The sequence below is a fragment of the Myodes glareolus genome, chromosome 5 (genome assembly GCF_982192425.1).
Source record: "Myodes glareolus chromosome 5, mMyoGla1.1, whole genome shotgun sequence".
In the NCBI taxonomy this organism is placed as follows: Eukaryota; Metazoa; Chordata; class Mammalia; order Rodentia; family Cricetidae; genus Myodes; species Myodes glareolus.
The window spans coordinates 5,493,073-5,511,369 of NC_142030.1; the positions used below are offsets into that span (position 1 = coordinate 5,493,073).

The 18,297-nt window shown below is 50.0% G+C and overlaps 1 protein-coding gene across 2 annotated transcripts in view; it reads right to left on the bottom strand.

Moving 5' to 3' along the window:
• Ptpn14 (protein tyrosine phosphatase non-receptor type 14) overlaps positions 1-18,297 on the bottom strand; it is a 138,121-nt gene that overhangs the window by 17,841 nt on the left and 101,983 nt on the right. For both annotated transcript variants that reach the window (XM_048439470.3, XM_085687538.2), the window contains exons 9-15: positions 15,569-15,656; positions 14,581-14,663; positions 11,910-11,967; positions 9,360-9,438; positions 5,572-7,043; positions 1,952-2,095; positions 418-636 (exon numbers count right to left, since the gene is read on the bottom strand). In XM_048439470.3, coding sequence (XP_048295427.2) covers positions 418-636; positions 1,952-2,095; positions 5,572-7,043; positions 9,360-9,438; positions 11,910-11,967; positions 14,581-14,663; positions 15,569-15,656 — 2,143 coding nt within the window. The remainder of the gene's footprint in view (positions 1-417; positions 637-1,951; positions 2,096-5,571; positions 7,044-9,359; positions 9,439-11,909; positions 11,968-14,580; positions 14,664-15,568; positions 15,657-18,297) is intronic.

Here is an 18,297-nt window from a genome sequence, read left to right on the forward strand (position 1 = left end):
CATCAGACACACACGGTGTACATACATACATGCAGGCAAACAGACCCATAAACTAAAAACAAATGAATCTGGTGGGGGACTTCACACCTGCACACCCCATTCATTGGCTGAGGACCTGCTGCCATCAATTGCGGTTTGTGTACAAACTACCCCACTCCCATAAAGAGCACTAAAAATTAGGGTTGACTCTGAAGTGAATTGTCTATGGTAATATAAGGAAGAAACAATAGTTTTGCTGCTCTTGGACAGAATAAAACCACTGCCAATGAGAGATATGAGTTTCCATGACCACCCCCTGTGAGTCACAAACCAACTGAACAGTCCCGCTTGCCGTGGCGTAGGGAGGGTTAGTGCACCTCCGCAAGGGTGAGGGCAGCCTGCAGGAACACCCTGCTGGATGCCTCTGACACCCCTCACCTTGATGTGGGAGGCGTTGATGTAGCCCGTGTTGTTCTCTTTGGTCGGGATGAGCTCCACCCGGTTCTCCTCGTAGGGGACGACTTCTCGGATCCGGCTACGCTCAGCATTTTCTGGCAGAGTGGCAGTGCTGAAGATGCCATTGGCCTTTTTGTGTGGGATCTGCTCATACTCGGTGAACACCATTCCCTCTTCCAGCTTCTTCTTCAGGGCTCGGAGCTGCAAGAGAAGTGGGCGTCAGCTCCCCTAGCTCCAACAGAGCAACCGGGTTCTCGGCACTCGCACTTAGCTACCGCCCTCACGCACTAGCCCCACACCGCTAGTCTCTCTGCCCTGACCACCGTCTCCCTTCTCACCCAGCCATAACTGCAGTCTGTAAAGACTGGCTTCCGTTGAATCCAAACTCCGTGTTCCTCTTACTTGTGCCGCCTACGATCTTTGCTGACAGGGGCAGCGTCAGTCTTAACTGTGAAGCATCCTTTACCCTCAGAGCAGTTTTTACTGAACGAATCAGTCAGTGGCAGAGCGCCGAAGAGCAAACTGCACGCATAGCATAATTTGCCTGACTCCTTCCTTGGTCGAATTACTAATTTCAATTACATGGTATTCTTTGGGGCAATGTCCCTTCTGACCCAGAAAACATTCTAATCCCGAGTGTCTGCAGACAGAAATCTACACCCTAACATGTTAGTCAGTGACTTTAGGAAACCAGTTTCCAGAGCTTCCGATAGCCAGCCTGGCAGCTTCACCTTACAGCCTTTGAGGGAACCACAGGGACACTAAAACCCTGGATGACTGTTTCCTAGGAAACAGCAACCATTGACAAAAGTCACTGAACGTGACGGTTGGAAAAATTAAAATAAATCATCTTAAAAAAAAAAGAGTTCTCCACACGTAGAGAAATAATGGTTCCATTGCAGGAAATGAAAATTTTAATATTTCCCCCCACCATTCCTCAGCGTGTTTCAAATTAGTGCATCTTTAGATTCAATTGTGTGAGGAAAACAAGGATGTCAATCACATCAGAATGCAAATTTGCATTTTCCCTTAAGTCCTAAAATCATATAAAAATAGATAAACAACTCTAATTATATTCCCCACTTACGATTAAAAAGTAAAGAACTAAGTGAGTAGGCCAAGGACACACAGCATGTTAGAGGTTGGTCTTTTGTTTCATTGTTTATTTTGGGGAGGGGAGCAAGCTGTGTAGAGGTCAGAGCAAACCTTGAGAAAGTCAGTTCTCTCTTTGCGCAATGTGAGTCCCAGGGATTGAACTCAGGTCGTCAGACTTGGCAGCAAGCTTCTACGCCCACTGAGCCACCTCACCAGCCCTGGGGCTAGACTTTTTAATAAAGCATCAATACACTAACTTGATAAGTGTGGAGACCGGAGTGAGGAAAGAGGAGGTGTTGAAAAGGGTTGGCTTTCACACAGCACACTTGGACCACGCCGTCTCACTGACGGGTCTGGGCAAAGGGGGACTTCTGGAATCTGAAGGCACAGAGGAGTCACACCCGACATGCCCAGCACTCACCCTCTCGTCTATGGGGACTCGGGTGGCATCGTGTCGACTGTCTTCCCGCCCCGGGACGCGGGCCACCGAGAGCCCATTCAGCGCTGCCAGCATAAGTGGCCTCCTCTGTGGGTCCAGGCCTGCCATCTTCTGCTTCTCGAGATTCTTCCGGCAAGAAAAGACACGTTCTCATTGTTTATAATTCCAGAGGAAGGCTGGAATGTGTTTTAATCTCCCCAAATCTGTGACTCCCCAGCCAAGGAATGCAGACATTCACCATTAGCAGGGCAAATTCAAACACAGGCTTCCCCTTATTCCCACCATGCCCAGGGAAGCTGGTTCTTACAGGACCCTAGGGCCTTTATTCTTAATTAACTCATGCACTAGAAAGATAAAGATAGACACCCTAGCAAACATACCTAGCCACGGGATTTACAAGAGAACATAAAAAGGGGGCTCATACAATATGCTTTAGAAAAACATGGGCTGAAGACAGAAGGAAGAAAATAGAAGGTGACCCGGACTGAGTCCATTGCAAGGACAGGCCTTTTGCACTGACTAATGGTGTAAACCTCACCAGCTACCGTGTTGATTAATAGATACTACACACCAGCAAAGGAAGAAAATGGGGTTTCTATCCTGAGGGGCTCAGGCTGAAGACCTGAATCTTACACTTGTTCCCAGTCCCTGAGACACCTGCTTTGCCAGGCCCAGAACAGGCTCTACCGTACCTAACCAAGTCACCACCCTGCCGGCCATAGACCATGAACCACCAGGCCTTCAGCCTTCATGCTCCATTCAGGGTAGACAAAGGGTAGCGGCTACTGTCCCTTGCTGGAGGGGCTTGGCAGGAGTGTGGCCTAGCCAATCCTATCTCCCCCTCATCTCTGGGCTGACCCCGGTGTGGTCAGGGATGGATGCTGGAGCAGTGTTGAGCATCCTCGCGTCCCTGCCATCAGCAGGGGGATGGAAATACTGTTTACTGCCGGAAGTCTGCTGTGCACAGCTCTTAAAAATAATTTTGTCTTAGATGTTCAGGAAGAGTCACGATGCACAATGACGTCATGCCAGTTTGTAGATGCCTGTGACTGCTACAGACGAGGTGGCAGCCTGGGACCGTCAAGGATTTGTTCTTATTGCACTGCTAATCAATTTACTCCTGGAGGAGGTATCTTGATGGTGCCATGCTGTTGGAAACGTGGCGCTGAGTAAGGTGGGGGTGGGGTGGCAGGGACATGGCAGGCATGGGCTTCATTGTCATCCATGTGCTCCTACAATGGGTGAGACGCCTTTGTGAGGGATGTTACCAACAGGACAACCACGCTGGTGACAGGCTGACCCACGGACAACCAAAGGTGCACCAGAGAGGAGGGCACAGTGAGATGTGATGGGTGGCTGATGAGTGAACAGTCTTGGCACCTCCATGCCAAGCAGGTCTCTGGGATATATCTGGATTCACCCCTTGATTAGCTCAGTTTTGTGAAAGATAATTCTTTCCTATCCCTTCTTTTCATTCAGTTTTGAATGAAAAAACAAAGGTTTTGTTTTTGTTTGATTGTTGAGACAGGGTCTTACTAGGCAGTCCTGGGTGCTCCTCAAACTTGCAAGCAATCCTCCTGCTTCTGCCTCCAGAGCTCAGGGATTGCTGTTCTTGGGAAAAGCTCACTACCTACCCGGGGAGAACTGGATACGGAGATAACGGAATCAGGCCTCTCTGGTGCTGGTGTCATTTACCCCATTAGCTTTGTAGCAGGGACAACAAATAAATGAATGAAATAAATCAAACTCGAAGGTCTGAAGTGGCTTTCTTTGCTCTCTGAATATGACTCCAGGCTCGGGGCCAGAAGGCGGGAAATGTCTTCGAGGTGGCAGTAGGATTGAAGCATGGGCCCTACGGCAACAAGCTAGGCCATCCATTATAGGGAGCTCACTGTTCCCAATCCTCCACAGAGGCTTGAGGTTTCTCTCTGTTCTCATACCAGAGGGGCTGGTATGGCTGCCGTAGCCTTCTTTCCTACCCTCCATATACAGATGAGTGGGGAAGCTGTGTGGGTGCTGCCTACACAGACTTCATGACAAAGATTCATCTTGAGTGGTAGAGCCACTGGCCCAGGTGGCCTTCTTGCATGACCTCCGGGTGCTTCTCTGAGGTTGGGACATTGACCTCGAGGGTAGCAGCCTGTGAACTCCCGGTTGTATGAGGCCGTGTGAGTTGAGGGGGAGGGGGTCTAACAGGAACAGGAATGCAGTTCCCGAGCTAAAAGCTAACAGTGGAATCTGCCAGTCAGTGTGAGCTGCCATCCTGGAAGAAAACAGAACTGGGAAGGAGACAGCAGGAAGCCCTTCACTTTTCTTCGGTGTCTGTACCATGCTTCCAAGCAGGGGACCCGGGATCAGGGCCCTGGCTGCAGGCTATTTGTTTAATCTGGGCAACAGGAGAGGATGAGGATAGCCAAGATGAGGTTACAAGACCATGCGGACATTGTTAAGTCTCAACTTGTCAGGGCCAACTTCGAAGCTCAATGCTTACGGTGATGGATTCCTGAAGCCAAGGCAGCTTTTAAGAGGCCTGGAGCCAAGAAGTGTTGAGACATCACTTTACACCAATGAATTACTTTTTTCCAAGCTGGGAAAGCTGTCTCTTCATGGTACCCACCCCCGCATTTCACTCCATCCCCAGCCAAAGGTGTGTGTGTGTGTGTTTACCCCCAGAGGCAGACTTCAAAATTTCCCTCCCCATTTGCAGAGCAAGAAGCATGAGGTCCATCCAGGTTGACTCTTGTTGCCACCCTACTGATCACCAAAATCTCAGGGCTGAGCTGCCTTCAGCCTGTTCTAAAGTAGTAAGGTTGGATTCGACCTCTCAACCCAGCAGTGTGCTTCTGTAAAACTTTGGCCTTTGCTTCCTCTGTCTGGGTTGATTCCCAAGGATGAGTTTGGAAGACTGGGTAATGAGTCTAATGACCTCTGACAAGGCCGACTACCTGACAGCTGTAACCAGCGGGAAAGCCGTCAACCAGCTCAATTAGTTACATAATTGAAAGGCTTTTTAGGGAGGTCAGGGTTTCCAGGAAAAACAGTAGTGGAGGGTTTTCCTTTTCCAGCAGCAGCAGCAGCAGCAACTACAATCCAACAATGTTCTCATTGTAAGAGGTGTTTATTGTTTACACATATCTGCCCCCGTGTGGTCTCACTCCAACAGCAGAACTAGCTTTTGAAGCTGTGTGCATCCCTGTGAAGGGTTATCTGTAACAGTAACACTGTGGCATGTCTTCAAATGTGGTGTGTACGCATGTACAATGCATGTGCACGCACATACGCACACGTGAGCTTCTCATAGAGCAACCCTGACAGGGACTGGGGCGCAGTGGTAACCACCTCAGGGACGTACCTGGGCTCATTGGTAACTTCCTCAGGAACGCACCTAGTCACTAGAATGTTCTGTACTACATACCAGTCGTAGCCACGAATGAAAATGGGATGGTAGGTGTTGCTTGACAAAGCAAACCCACATCTGGGGACATCAAGGCTGAAATGCCCATAGGCCTTTAGGGCCCAGCATGCTCCCTGAAGCCTCCCTCCTCTAGGCCTCCATCGCCAGGTCTCCCTTCCATCAGTGACCTGGGAGTGGGGACACTCACCCTAGTCATCATCTCTCTCTCTATAATGCTGTCCTCCAGGGAGAACATCTCTGACACGGGCCTCTCCTTCACAGGCTCCTTCTTGACCCGCTCCTTCACGCTGGTGAGGTCAGGCTCAGAGATGGAGGGGCCCAGAGAGGCCCCATTGACAGCCAGCTGCTCAGCCCGGGAGACACTAAGGGCCTTGGCTGGCCCGTGTCTCAGCACCCGGGCTCTGGCCATGGCAGGAAGGATGGTCCCCTGGTCCTGTCGCAGTGCCCCGTTACTGACACTTTTTCTTGGCCCTGGGTACTCTGGCGGGGGCCTGTTGGGAATGCGTGCCAGGGCGGCCTGCAGCTGGGCACTGTATTCCACCTTCTCCCGAAGGACCGGAATCTGAGGCACCGCCTCAGAGGCCTCCTCCTCCTCCTCACTCTCACTGCTGTGGATTAGCATAGTGGCATCCGAGAATGTCTTCTTGTGGCGGTACTGGGGAAGCCCGTGCACGTCGTGGCCACCCGCGTCCTCGGAGGGGCCCTGCTCCCGAAGCGTGTTACGGCGAGCCATGGGGATATTGAGTGACTTCAGTGTCATGGCCTCCATGCCGCGTACCATACTGTTCATCACCTCCAGGCTGTGGCGCTTGTTCACCGCACCGTGGTGCTTGGTGGCTGTAAGGGGCTCGCTCACCTCCTGCAAAGACTGATGGACCACGGGAGAGCTGTCCTCCTGGAAGGTCTTCACGGAAAGCTGGACTTTCCGAGTCACCAGGTCAGGGCTGCTGCCACTGACATACTTGTGGCGGTGGCTGGCGAGGTCTGGGGTGCTGGTGGCAGGCCGAGGCCGAGGGTAAGGGGGTGGGGGCCTAAAGAGATAGTTCTTGAGCATGTGGGCTGTGCTGTAGTTTTGTGTTCCTTGAAGCTGCATGTTGGCCAGCTCTGGAGTGCTCACCGTGTGTGAGATAGAGCTGGCCCCTGGCTTGCTACACACCACACTGTTTTGGGGGTTCATCTGGTCAGATGGACTAATAAGTCTGTGACCATAGCCCCCCTGGGGCGCGTATGGGACAGTGTAGGGATGCCTCTCCCGCATCTCAGGCTGGCTGTACACCAGTTCCTCAGGCTGGTTGTAGGCATGGGTGTTGATGATGTTGAGGTTCCGCAGGGACCGGCTCTGGCTGTCTGCGTGCATCAGCCCCCTCTTCATCTGCCGCATCACTGTCTCGTAGTCAGGGGTGGGCCTGTAAGAGGGCACAATGATGGTGCTGTGCCGGTGGCTGGGGATGTAGTCCGCCCTCATGATGTCGCTTCCAGGGATGCTGAGGTTGGAGGACACCGGAGAGGCCTGGATGAAGCTTTGGGAGCAGCTGAGGGAGTTAACACTGTGAACACTGCACACACTGCCATTGGTGACGGTGCCATTTAAGTAGTTTAAGTCCAGGCTGTTGTGAGATTTGCAATACAAGGCTTCCTCATTCCCAGGAAAAATGCTGTCTGCAAAAAGCCAAACACAGGAACGTGAACCATCACGCCACACTGTTTCACGAGACCTCATCCCTAAGTCCCTGGAGTGGGTGACTGAAATAAGTCATAAAAGGCAAATTTCCTGACCCTCCCCCGCATATGTCACCAAGAACTGCTATCTCGGATAAAGTGTCCATGTATAGAACACGTCAGAGCGCACTGCAACGGAAGTGCACAGCGTGGGCATCGCGTGGGCACCGTCTCAAATTGCTATAATTAGATTGAGACAATGAGCCACTTGTTGGGGAGACCTGGCCTCTTGTACACAGCTTCAGGGCAGAACCGGATATTTGGGGCAGAAAGTCAAGAGTTTTAATAGAGTAATAGACTTGAACTGCCTGCCCCACCCTCAGAACTACTCTCTCTGACTCCATCAGAAAAGGGCTCTTAGCCTAAGGGACTGACGAGCATTCAGAGAGAAGCGAGGCTGACGGCGTGGCCAGCATGGCCATGGTCTCTGAACAGCAGCCAGCGGACGAAAAAGGTCAGAATCAAGAGTTTCTGAGGTGTTCCTGAAGCCTCCTGCTAGCTAATTCCAGGAAAAAGTAACATTGGCTGAAGGAACCTAAAGAGCTACAAAAGCAGTTTTCATGTGTATCAGTGGCATATGTGCATGGGGGGGCATGTGTGCATGTGTGGGCATCTGTGGCATGTGTGCATGTGGGGGCATGTGTGGGCATCTGTGGCATGTGTGCATGTGGGAGCATGTGTGCATGTGGGGGCATGTGTGCATGTGGGGGCATGTGTATGCACTTGCATGGAGGACCAATGTTTGTGCTAGGAGTCATCCTGTGTGATCCGCTCAGGCAGCGGCTCTCAGCTCCACTCTGAGCTTGCTGCTGCTGAGTCTCAGTAGCCACTTGCGTTGGGATCCCTCGGCCTTGTGGAGCTGGAACTTCAGGTGGGTCGCTACTCTCACCTGGCATTCGGGTGAATTCTGAGCATCCACACTCCGGAGCTCACTCCTGCACGGGATTGCTGTGCTGCTGTCTGTGCCAACTTTACATATGGGAAAGAAGAAGAGTCAAGAAAATGCCTCCACACGGTTGGTAGGTCTGTGGGGCATTTTGTTTGTTTGTTTGTTTGTCTTTGTTTTTTTTTTTTTTTTTTGATGAAGGGTTCGTGTGGGAGAGCCCCGCTTACTGTGGGTGTTCCCACCCTGGGCAGATGGTCTTTGAGCAAGCCATGAGAAACAAGGCAGGACGCAACGCTTCTCTGAGGCCTTCTGCATTGTTCCTACTGTGGGCTCCTGCCCTGACTTCCTTCAGTGGTGGAGTGTGACCTGAGAGGTGTAAACCGAAATAAACTTTCTTCCCCACATTGTTTTTGGTCGTGGTGTTTTACCACAGTAATAGAAACCCCAACTAAGGCAACCATTGAGTCACCTCCCCAACCCACGAGCCACAAAAACCAGTTTCTAAGTCAGGACCCACAAGCCACAAACGCCAGTTTCTAAGCCAGGTCCACTCTAGATATGCAGGGTCTCACACACACACAAACACGTGTCACACACACACACACAAATACACACACACTCTGGATATGCAGGGTCACACATACACAAACACACACACATACTCTGGATATGCAGGGTCACACACACACACACTCTGGATATGCAGGGTCACACACACACACACAGACACACACACACACACACGCACGCACGCCCACACGCACCGGCACCCACACAGTTCTTATATCCAAGGTCTAGCATTTAACCTCCGTCTCCCTATTGCTGTATGGAAACAATAGCACCACAGGCTTACTGTGGGATTAAATGAGACAATACACAACAAGTTCCTCGCCTAGCACCTGACACCTCACAACCACGGGTCCATGTTCATTCTTGTCCCGGCACCCAGAGAAAAGGGCCTGAAGGGATGGTAAGAAAAACCCCTGAATGATGAGGGTGAGAGGTTCGCTCAGGCACCCCGGAACCATGTGGCCGCTCCAAGCTCCTGACATGGGCACCCAGGGTGAAGTAAGTACACGGACAGGGCTGGGCTGTCAGTCTCCACCCTCGGTCCACTAAAAATGGGAGGTGAGGGAACAAGAGCACATCCTCTAGCTCGGCCCAGTCACATGTCTTCCTAGTTAGCCGGATCTGGGGGACTTTCCTTCCCAGGCAGCTACTATGCTTAATTTCACAGATTGAATCTGCTGGCCACTGTAATTAGACAATGACAAAGTTAAAATCCAACCACCATTGACATTTTCCAGCAAGTGTCTTTGCGGTGCCCTGGGACCCAGCCTTGTGTCTTACAACAGCAGAAGGACAGTTACCTTGGGAAGTGTGGGTCTCCGAGTAGTGTTCACTGCATTGCACGTGCATGGGAGGCAGGATGTACGGCTGCTGCCTTGGCTGAAACAGAGAAAACAGAGCTGCAGATGCCGCAAAGGCATCTGGGAGACGTCAGAAAAACAGTCCCGGCCCAGGGAAGCGACTGCAGCTGCTCTGCAGGCCACCCCTCTGACCTCCCCTCTTCTACTGATCTAAGCTCCCAGCTCCCAGTGACGCGGAGAATAGCAGAGGTTCAAGGTCAGAGAGGGGAAAACACCAGCATCCCATGTGTGGGTGCAGCTGTTCGCTGGGGTGTCGGACGCTGGCCACGTTCTCGGGGCCTTTGCAGCAGGTGGAGTCTAAAGGGATGTACCCATCCAAGAAACGTGCTTTGCTGTGTCCAAGACCGGCTCCCTACATGGCAGCAGGGGCCATGGCTCCAGCTTACAGATCCACAGGAGGCTGGTGTAGGGTCAGGGCTGTGTTAGACTGGGCCCCGCAGTGAATTTACATAGGTGTCCAGTAAAATAATATGATGCACACAGTCTCAAGGCCACTGAGAATCACACGTGGCATGGGCCAGACAAACACTCTAGTTCAGAAAGGACGCCTTCCTGGGCAATGCAGAATTTTGCCCATTGACTCCTGAATGCGGCATTTAGACCATTCTGAGCCACTCCTGCTGCACAAGAGGGCATCCTTGATGTTGGGGGACTGAGGGGGTGTCTGTCTCCTATCTCCTCCAGTCTTAGAGCTATTGTCTCAAGACAACTGACTCAGAAGTGGGGTGCACGCCTTTAATCCCAGCACTTGGAAGGCAGAGGCAGGCGGATCTCCGTGCCTTCGAGGGGAGCCTGGTCCACCTAGGGAGTTTCAAGGCCCCAAATGGGGAACAAGGAAGGTCATGAAAACAAAAGATCCAGAATCAACATGAATCAGAGAAGAAAAACATTGAAATGAACAGAGAGAGTTTCAGGTGCCAAGGAAAAAGCACTGCTCAGACTTCTAAATAATCACAGAAGTCCTGGCGGATGACTTTAGGGTCACAGTTTCTAAGCTGAGACTCCATAGACCAGGCATAACTAGGGGTTTGCGTAAACTTGTCAAAAACAAACAAACAAACAAAAACCTATGAGAACAGACATCATAAAAGAGAGAGAAAGACAGAAACCGGTAAGGAAGTTAAGATTTATAACAGCAAGGGCCATTAAGACATTGTCAGCTGCTGTCTCACTCAGAGGAATAGCTCAGACCTACAGGACAAGGTGACAAGAGGCCTCAGAATCTAGAGCCAAATAGACCACCTCACCCAAGTGAGAAAGGGAGGCTCTCTGGATCCCACGAGTGCCCGAGAAGAGTGTTCTGCCATCACAGTTCCCAGGTACAAATGACACTTGATCTCACTAACAAACACACGAGACGAAGAAGGTAACAGAAGACAGCACTAACAGAGGAGACTGAAGGAATGAGCGTGTGAGCAAACGCGCTGCGCTCCGGGGGAGAACAGGGTCCTTCCAGAGGAGGCCCACAGGGCCTCAGAGACTGAGGCACACTGAGGTCAGAGACAGCCACATCAGCTTAGGAATTCCCGTGTGGCTCAAGTCTAGAATTCTAGGAGTCCGTGCCATGCTCTTAACAGGAAGGAAGGAGGAAGGGAGGGAGGGAGGGAGAGAAGGAGGGAGGGAAGGAGGGAGGGAGGGAGGGAGGGAAGAAAGGAGGGAGGAAAAAAGAAAGGAAGGAAGGAAGGAAGAAAGGAAGGAAGGAAGGAAGGAAGGAAGGAAGGAAGGAAGGAAGGAAGGAAGGAAGGAAGGAAGGAAGGAAAATGTCCTCCAAACTTTCTAAGGGAGAAGTTGAAGACAGGCTAGATACACAGTGGCTGCAGAGAAAACTCTTTGGTGCTGGAGTCTTTGGACTCCGGGGAACTGCACGTCTAGCAGAGTAGGAAAGCCACATGCCTTGAAGAGCTACGACAAGACCAGTAGGAAACAAACAGGGCAGCTCTGCTCCAGCACCCCTGCATAACCCTGAAGACACAAAGAGCCCGCAGTGGGACTCACATACAGCTGTGCTTCCTGATGACAGCACCAGGAAAAAGAACAGCTTTTAAAAAGCAAAAATCAGCTAAAGGCTAGGCGCTTTATTGACTAAAGTCTGGAAATTAGAAAACGTCCCATTCTTTCAATAGACTGAAACCATTAACTAGACTCATTTGGTTGTGGCTCATTTAAAAAGCATTTTCTGGCTAGTTTGCTCAGCTCTGTGTATGGCAGTGAATTCCTTGGACTCTGGGGCACGTTACCAGAACAGACGAGCAAATGGTCAATGGTCTAAGGTATATGATCATTCTGGCCTGGAGTAAGACTGGGGAGAACCTCAAGCCACATAGAGGGAGGTGCTCACGGGTAAGTGGGACACGGGGGATGTTTGCCACACCTCCTACAAGTGAATCATGACCCCCGGCCATGGTACCCTGAGTCACCTCCCCTCAAATCCATAATAGAACCCTTATCCCAGCAGCCAGACCACCGACTGAGACTGAGGAGTGTACGTACCAGGGAGGACCGGCTCCAGGTAGGCTGGCGTCTGATTGGGGGTGGAGAATTTGACTGTCTATATGAAAGATTAAAAATGAAAACCATCATTATTGCTGACCAAAGTCCAAAAGGTCAGACAGACAAGGGAAGTTGGGAAGGGGGCCAGGCCAGACCAGCGAAGCCTACCCACCTCACAGCACACGTAGAACACACAGCACACACGGTTCATGACCACACACAAGCACTAAGAACATACAACACACACAGTTCATGACCACACACCAACACTAAGAACACACAGCACACATGGCTCATGACTGCACACCAACACTAAGAACACACAGCACACACGGCTCATGACTGCACACAAAAACTAAGAACACACAACACACAGTTCATGACCACACACCAACACTAAGAACACAGCTCTACCATTGCTCTCTTTCATGCTCAAAATGTTTGGAACACATATTTTTGTAGAGCTTTGCTCATTGTTACTAGAAGAACAAGTAACAAGAGGCTTACTTCTAAAGAAATATTATGAGAGAAATAAAGACCGGAAAACCTCACATCATGTGAACTTTTAAAACAGTGTCCTGTGTAAACCTGTGTAGGTCCATAATGAAAATATTTTGAAAATGCTTCCAGTTTAAATAAGATTCCAAAATAGAGAAAATATTTTTCAGTTCGAGCCCATAAAGATAATACATTCTGCAAATGTTTATCAAGCCAGATGCCTTTTCTGTTTGTTTTAACTCTGCTCTGACGCTGGGGGTCAAAGCCAGCAAACAGTAGGCAAATATTCCATAGCTGAGGTATGTCCCCAACCCAGAAAATCTTCCACAGAGAGAATACTTCAGCATTGATTCAACGACAACAATAACAGAGAAGTGTGGCAAGCCAGAACACATCCATTCTTGAGAGTGGTCATCATGAGGTTCCAACACCACACAGTATTTTAAAAACAAAATGAAATACAAGATACAGACTTTTCCTCGGGCTAAGCTTCTTCAAATAAAGACTTCCCTGACTTGGAGACTTTGCTTGTCTACCTGCCTGTTGATAAATATCTTTGCTCTGGTGGAACCACAGGGTAAGGCAGTAATGTGGGTTTTTAGAAGCTGGTCAAATTCAGTGGTATCACTCCCAGATTAAACATGGTTCTCCAACGCTGCCCGCCCTGGGGTGAAGGATCCAGAAGGCAAGGACCAGTTGTGCAGGGGCAGATGCTGCCTGGTGAGCCTGGGCGGCTCCTGAGTGGACAGTCCTAGATGGAGGAGGCGGCTACAGAGACGATCCACGTTCTGGAACACTCAACAGGAATGCCCTTGACTTGAGACTATGGAACTCCATGTGTATGTGGGAAGGATGAGGTTAACTGCTTCCGATGCCACGCCAAGGAAGAAGGCAAGGTTACCCCAGGATGGAATTCTTGATTTTCAAGGTTAAATGCGGTGTTCACAGATATTAGAAAAGACCACAGAAGAAACATGAATATTGAACACAGCAATGGAGCTTTGTGCTGAGAAACGGTGAGAGCAGAAAATGGCAACTCTCAAAGGGATTCATATCCACCACACAGAAGTCAGCCATAGGATTCTCGATGGTGCCAAGGCCACCACGCAAATTCAAAGGCAAGAGCAGAACGGAACATACGCGTATGATGAGCGTGTCTGCAGAAGCCATGGTTATGTTCTTGCTTGGCCCTCCTAACCCATCTATTAACTTGGCGGGTAGGCCTAGCCTATCAGATGTACTTTCAGACCCTAGCAGCAAGCAATTGCAATGTCTGGTTTGAAAGGGCCTGGGCTACATGGAGGGAAAAGGTCTGCCTTGACCTGGGGCTCCAGTTCTGAGCTGCTGCCTTCTGCAGTGGCACCTGCCGTCCTGCAATATGCCACCCTGCTTGGATGTGCCCACTGTGGGAGCGTAGACAGCCCCTCGCTTGCATTTACATCCCTGATGCGCTTTGAACCAAAATTAAACACCTTGGGGGCCCAAGCGGCAAATGCGCTCCGCTGAGGAACGCCTTTTGAAAGCGACCTATGTAAAGGCGCTGACAGAGTGGCCCCCGCACGCCGCCTCCGAGGTCAGGCCACGAGGAAGTGCTCTCAATCAGGCTCAGATTTATCATCTTTATTTCCGAACTAAATTAAAAAGACACACAGATGCGTGCCATCTCGGAGTGCCTTCCAAATCCCCCTCTAATTACCCTGGCCTCTCATTTGCAGTCAGATGGCACGACCCAGGAGCACACGCAGGGCTAGCCAACTGTGAGCGGAAACAGGCTGATCCAGCGGCAGCATCCTCTCTTTTAAGTTGGCTCATCACTCCGCTCCCCACTTCTGAATACACTCCACATCTAACACGGAGGGGCACCTGGGCAAATTGGGAACAGCTGGGCTCTTCCGAACTCAGAGCCGAGTGCCGGAACGGCACTGATGTGGCCCACCCATCCAGGAAGTGAAGCATTTATAGTCAATTTGGAAATGATTGTCTCTCTAGGCACACGGACTGCAGTAGACGGCACTTAAACGTCTCTCGCTGCTGACTGGCTTTAGACTCCTCCTATGGCTTCTATACAGATCAAGGGGAAAGAACAACTGGAAACGGGACCACGACTTCTCAGAAGCCCCGATTTAATAGGACCAAGCCATTCAGAGGGACGGTGAACTAAACATTTACTCACTCAGTGCAGATCTTGTTCTGTTTGTAAAACTTGTGCCGTGTTGTAAATAACCGGGAAATATACTTGGCATTTTCAATATCATCCTTGGAAAAGAAGAGATGGGAAAGAAAGAAGCATTCGTTAGATTAGATATGTACGTCACATAGATTTCTCTGTGTAGACACCCGTCCCCTCTCCTTCCATTCAAAGTACAGAATAACACGCTGGGCCAGGAAGCAAACCAATCTTTGTGATGTCAGTGGAGTCCACGCTACCATGGCTTGGCAAAGATGGCAGAAATGACCATCTGTCAATGAATTCTCCAGAGGTTCTGGGTCTGCAGTGAGGAACTGCCAGGTTCTCACCTGAACTTTCAAAACCAATTCTTGAATCAAGGCAGGGCCTACAGTCAACACTGTAGCCTACAATTAACAATGTCATTCAACCAGAGACAGGATGACGAGGGAAACAATGTTGACTCCTAAGAAGGGACCCAAATATAGGGTCATGAGGGGACTGGAAAACCCAGGTCAGCCAGCAACAGAAAATGCAATGTGACTTAATTAGGAGTCACCTGAGGAAGACTGTGACCGGAGTGACATGGCATGCTGGACAAACCTAGTGAGAACATTCATCACTTGCAAGAGGTCATGCAGGGCCAGGCAAGTATTAGGAAGAACCCCTTCAATAGCACTGAGTCCCTTACGGAGTAGAGTTGTGTCCAATATGCAGCCATGAGCTGCATGGGTCCCTGGACACCTAGGAAGGCAGTTCAGCACTGTAAACATATTTAAAATATTATTAGGATGTGTGTGTGTGTGTGTGTGTGTGTGTGTGTGTGTGTAACTTGATTGTGCAGTCCTTGAGTGTAGACTTCATAGATGACAACAGTGCCCCCAACATTAAAAGTATTAGGACAAGCAAGTATCAGAACATGGAGAATGAGGCAAGGCATTGTTAGCTTAAAGAAAAAAAACCCTCCTCAAGCTGTGCAGATCCCTGGACTCACTGTGTGGAAGAGTGCCGTCTCCTCCTTGTCAATCAGTTCTAGAAGGATGGCGGATTTGCTGTGGGTGACACTTCCAATGTCATTCCACCTGGGCCAAAGAAATGAAACTAGGTTTACTCAAAGATGGTCCGTGTCTCCACCACGAGAAATGTCTCATCTTACAAATATGACTTAACTATTTTAAATATCTGACTAGTTTAAATGTTCCACCTCTCAAAGGAGAAAATGGAAAGAAATCAATGCGCACAACTCACACAGATAATAATTCAATCTAAAATCTATCTACATTCTGATACTCATTCGTGAGATGCAGTTTTCTTTATGGGTAGCTATGAGAAAAATCTGCAAAGGTCTTGTTACCGTCCTCCCAAGTTTCTCACGGGTAAGGCGCTTCCCGTGATCCCTGCCTGGTTTAATGACCCCAAAGCATAGCTGAAGTTGTTGCAGCATGCACTTCAGAGTCACTGTGCCATCTTGGGGAAAACGCCCAACAGTAGTTTCTGTATCTATGACCAGTTATGGAAACACACATGCATGCACTTTCCTTGGCAGCCCTCGGAGATCTGGTGTGCAAGAACTGACTCAACGCACGGGTACAGGCAGGAAGACACAGGGAATCCACCTACATGTGGGGCTGTGGTCGCCAGGTCTTGTGAGGACTCTAATCCCAGAAGCAGGCGCCAGACACCATGAGATAAGTGGCTGCCTCCCATTCTACTTGGTTTCTAGACATTCTTTTAAGGCTCAAGCTTCAGCAGATGTCCCAGCTAGAGCTCCCCACCGGTCCCTTTTCCATCCACCATGCTCACTGAAGCTACCCCAATCTCTGCTGAGTCTGGTTTTCCTTTCCTCCTTCCTTTGACAGTTTCAAGTACTCTAGGATGATCGCAAACTTATCTCGTAGCCGAGGGTGGCCTTGAACTTCTGATCCTCATATTTCAGCCACTACACTTACATTAATATGGTGCTGGGGACTGAGTGCAAGGCTTACTTGCATGCTGGGCAAACTGCACTATCTGGACTCCTATCCTTCCTCATCCCCTACCACTCTCCCAGAGAAAGAGAATCTTCTGGCGTGCTCACTCCCCACCACACTGTGATGTAAGCTTTTCATTTGGGGGTTAGATCTCTCAAGAGACCCCCGGAAGACCACAGGTTCCTCACCCAGTAGGGATTCCATGTCTGTAATTCATGCACTGAGCCAGCCTCTTGCACACAGTTCAAGTCCCACATCCTATCTAAAGCAGGAAAAAGTGGCTGATTTGCTCCTTCATAGAGAAGATTTGATGTGGACACTGGTGAGAACCGGAGTCAGTGAATCCACTCCCCGAGGCTGACCAGTGAGTTCTTACCTGGGTTTTTCAAAGTCTCCCCAGTCACCTGCCCATTCCAGAGGAGTTGTGCTGCTCACACATGCCCACAAGTCCTCTCCTTTTTCCAAATGCTTCCTGACAGAGACATCTGGCTGAGCAGACCTGCTGCTTCCAGGATCTCAAGACAGGAGGCTTCTCCCTGCCAGCTGAATTCCTTCAAACAACTGCCCAAACTCTACAGGCACTCCTCAGCCTGTGCCCTCCTGGGAACAGCTCCTGAGGGGATGGAACAAACCCTGCCAGAGGCTTTGTTCTGACATCAGGGCGTGGCTATCTTCAGCTCAGCAGCACACGTGTGTAGGGGTGCTCACGAGTCTACAGGTTCGTGTGCATGTGGAATTCAGGGGACAACTCTGGGTATCAGTCCCCAGTCACCACCCACTTTGGGTTTTGAGACAGTCTCTTTCCAGTCTGAAACTTGCCAAGCGAGTTAGTTTGACTAGTCAGCAAATCCCAAGGATCCACCTGCGCCTGCCTCCCAGCTCTGGGATTCAGACCTGCGTCACCCTACCCAGCATCTTTTTTGTGGGTCCTAGGGACAGAACTCAGGTCCTTGCAAGACTTTACCAACTGACATACAGTTTCCTAGCCCTTAAACATTTATCCTAAAGGTCTCCATACATGTTGTAGTTTCAAAAATCAAAGAGGGAAAAATCATAGAAACGATGGCAGAGCCTGATCTAAGACAGGCGACACTTGCCAGGGCGGTTTGGGTTGAAAACTGTCTGGAAAGGCAGCCCTGACTGATCCCAAGAGCTCGTTGGGGCTGTCATTTATCACCTGCCTTAGATATACAGCTATTCTTCTCAGATGCACGCATAGGAACGGCATTCTGTCCATCAGCACAAGGCCAGACTGACCAGGTATACAAAAGCGAGCAGGCTGTCATCATGGAAGCTACGGGCAACCATGCAAAGAGTCAGCTAGTGGACATTGACCACATTGCTGGACAGGGTTTGCTTGTGCTAAGTGGAAAAGACGGTTAAAGGGTCCAAGTAATAATAATAATAATAATAATGCACCCAGGTCGCTTCATTTCTTATCGCAGACTAACTACCCCTAAAGCACACTTTGCAGACAATCAGTCCCCTTTTGTTAGTATAAAGATGACTTTGTCCTTGGCTAGCACATGTGGTCAGGCAGAGGGCACAGGGCTGTGGGAAGAATCTGGTTTGGATCTAAACATCGAGCGACGGTCCTAACAAAAGCAATCAGCAGGACCGACTACAGAGCCCGCTCTTCCTGCTCTCAAGGTCTGCACCACTGACTTGGTAGACTTGAAATGCGTGTTTCCTGTAGCCAGAGAGGAAGGAATTAAACCTCTGGGAAAAGCAGTATCAATTTTCCCCTGGCCCC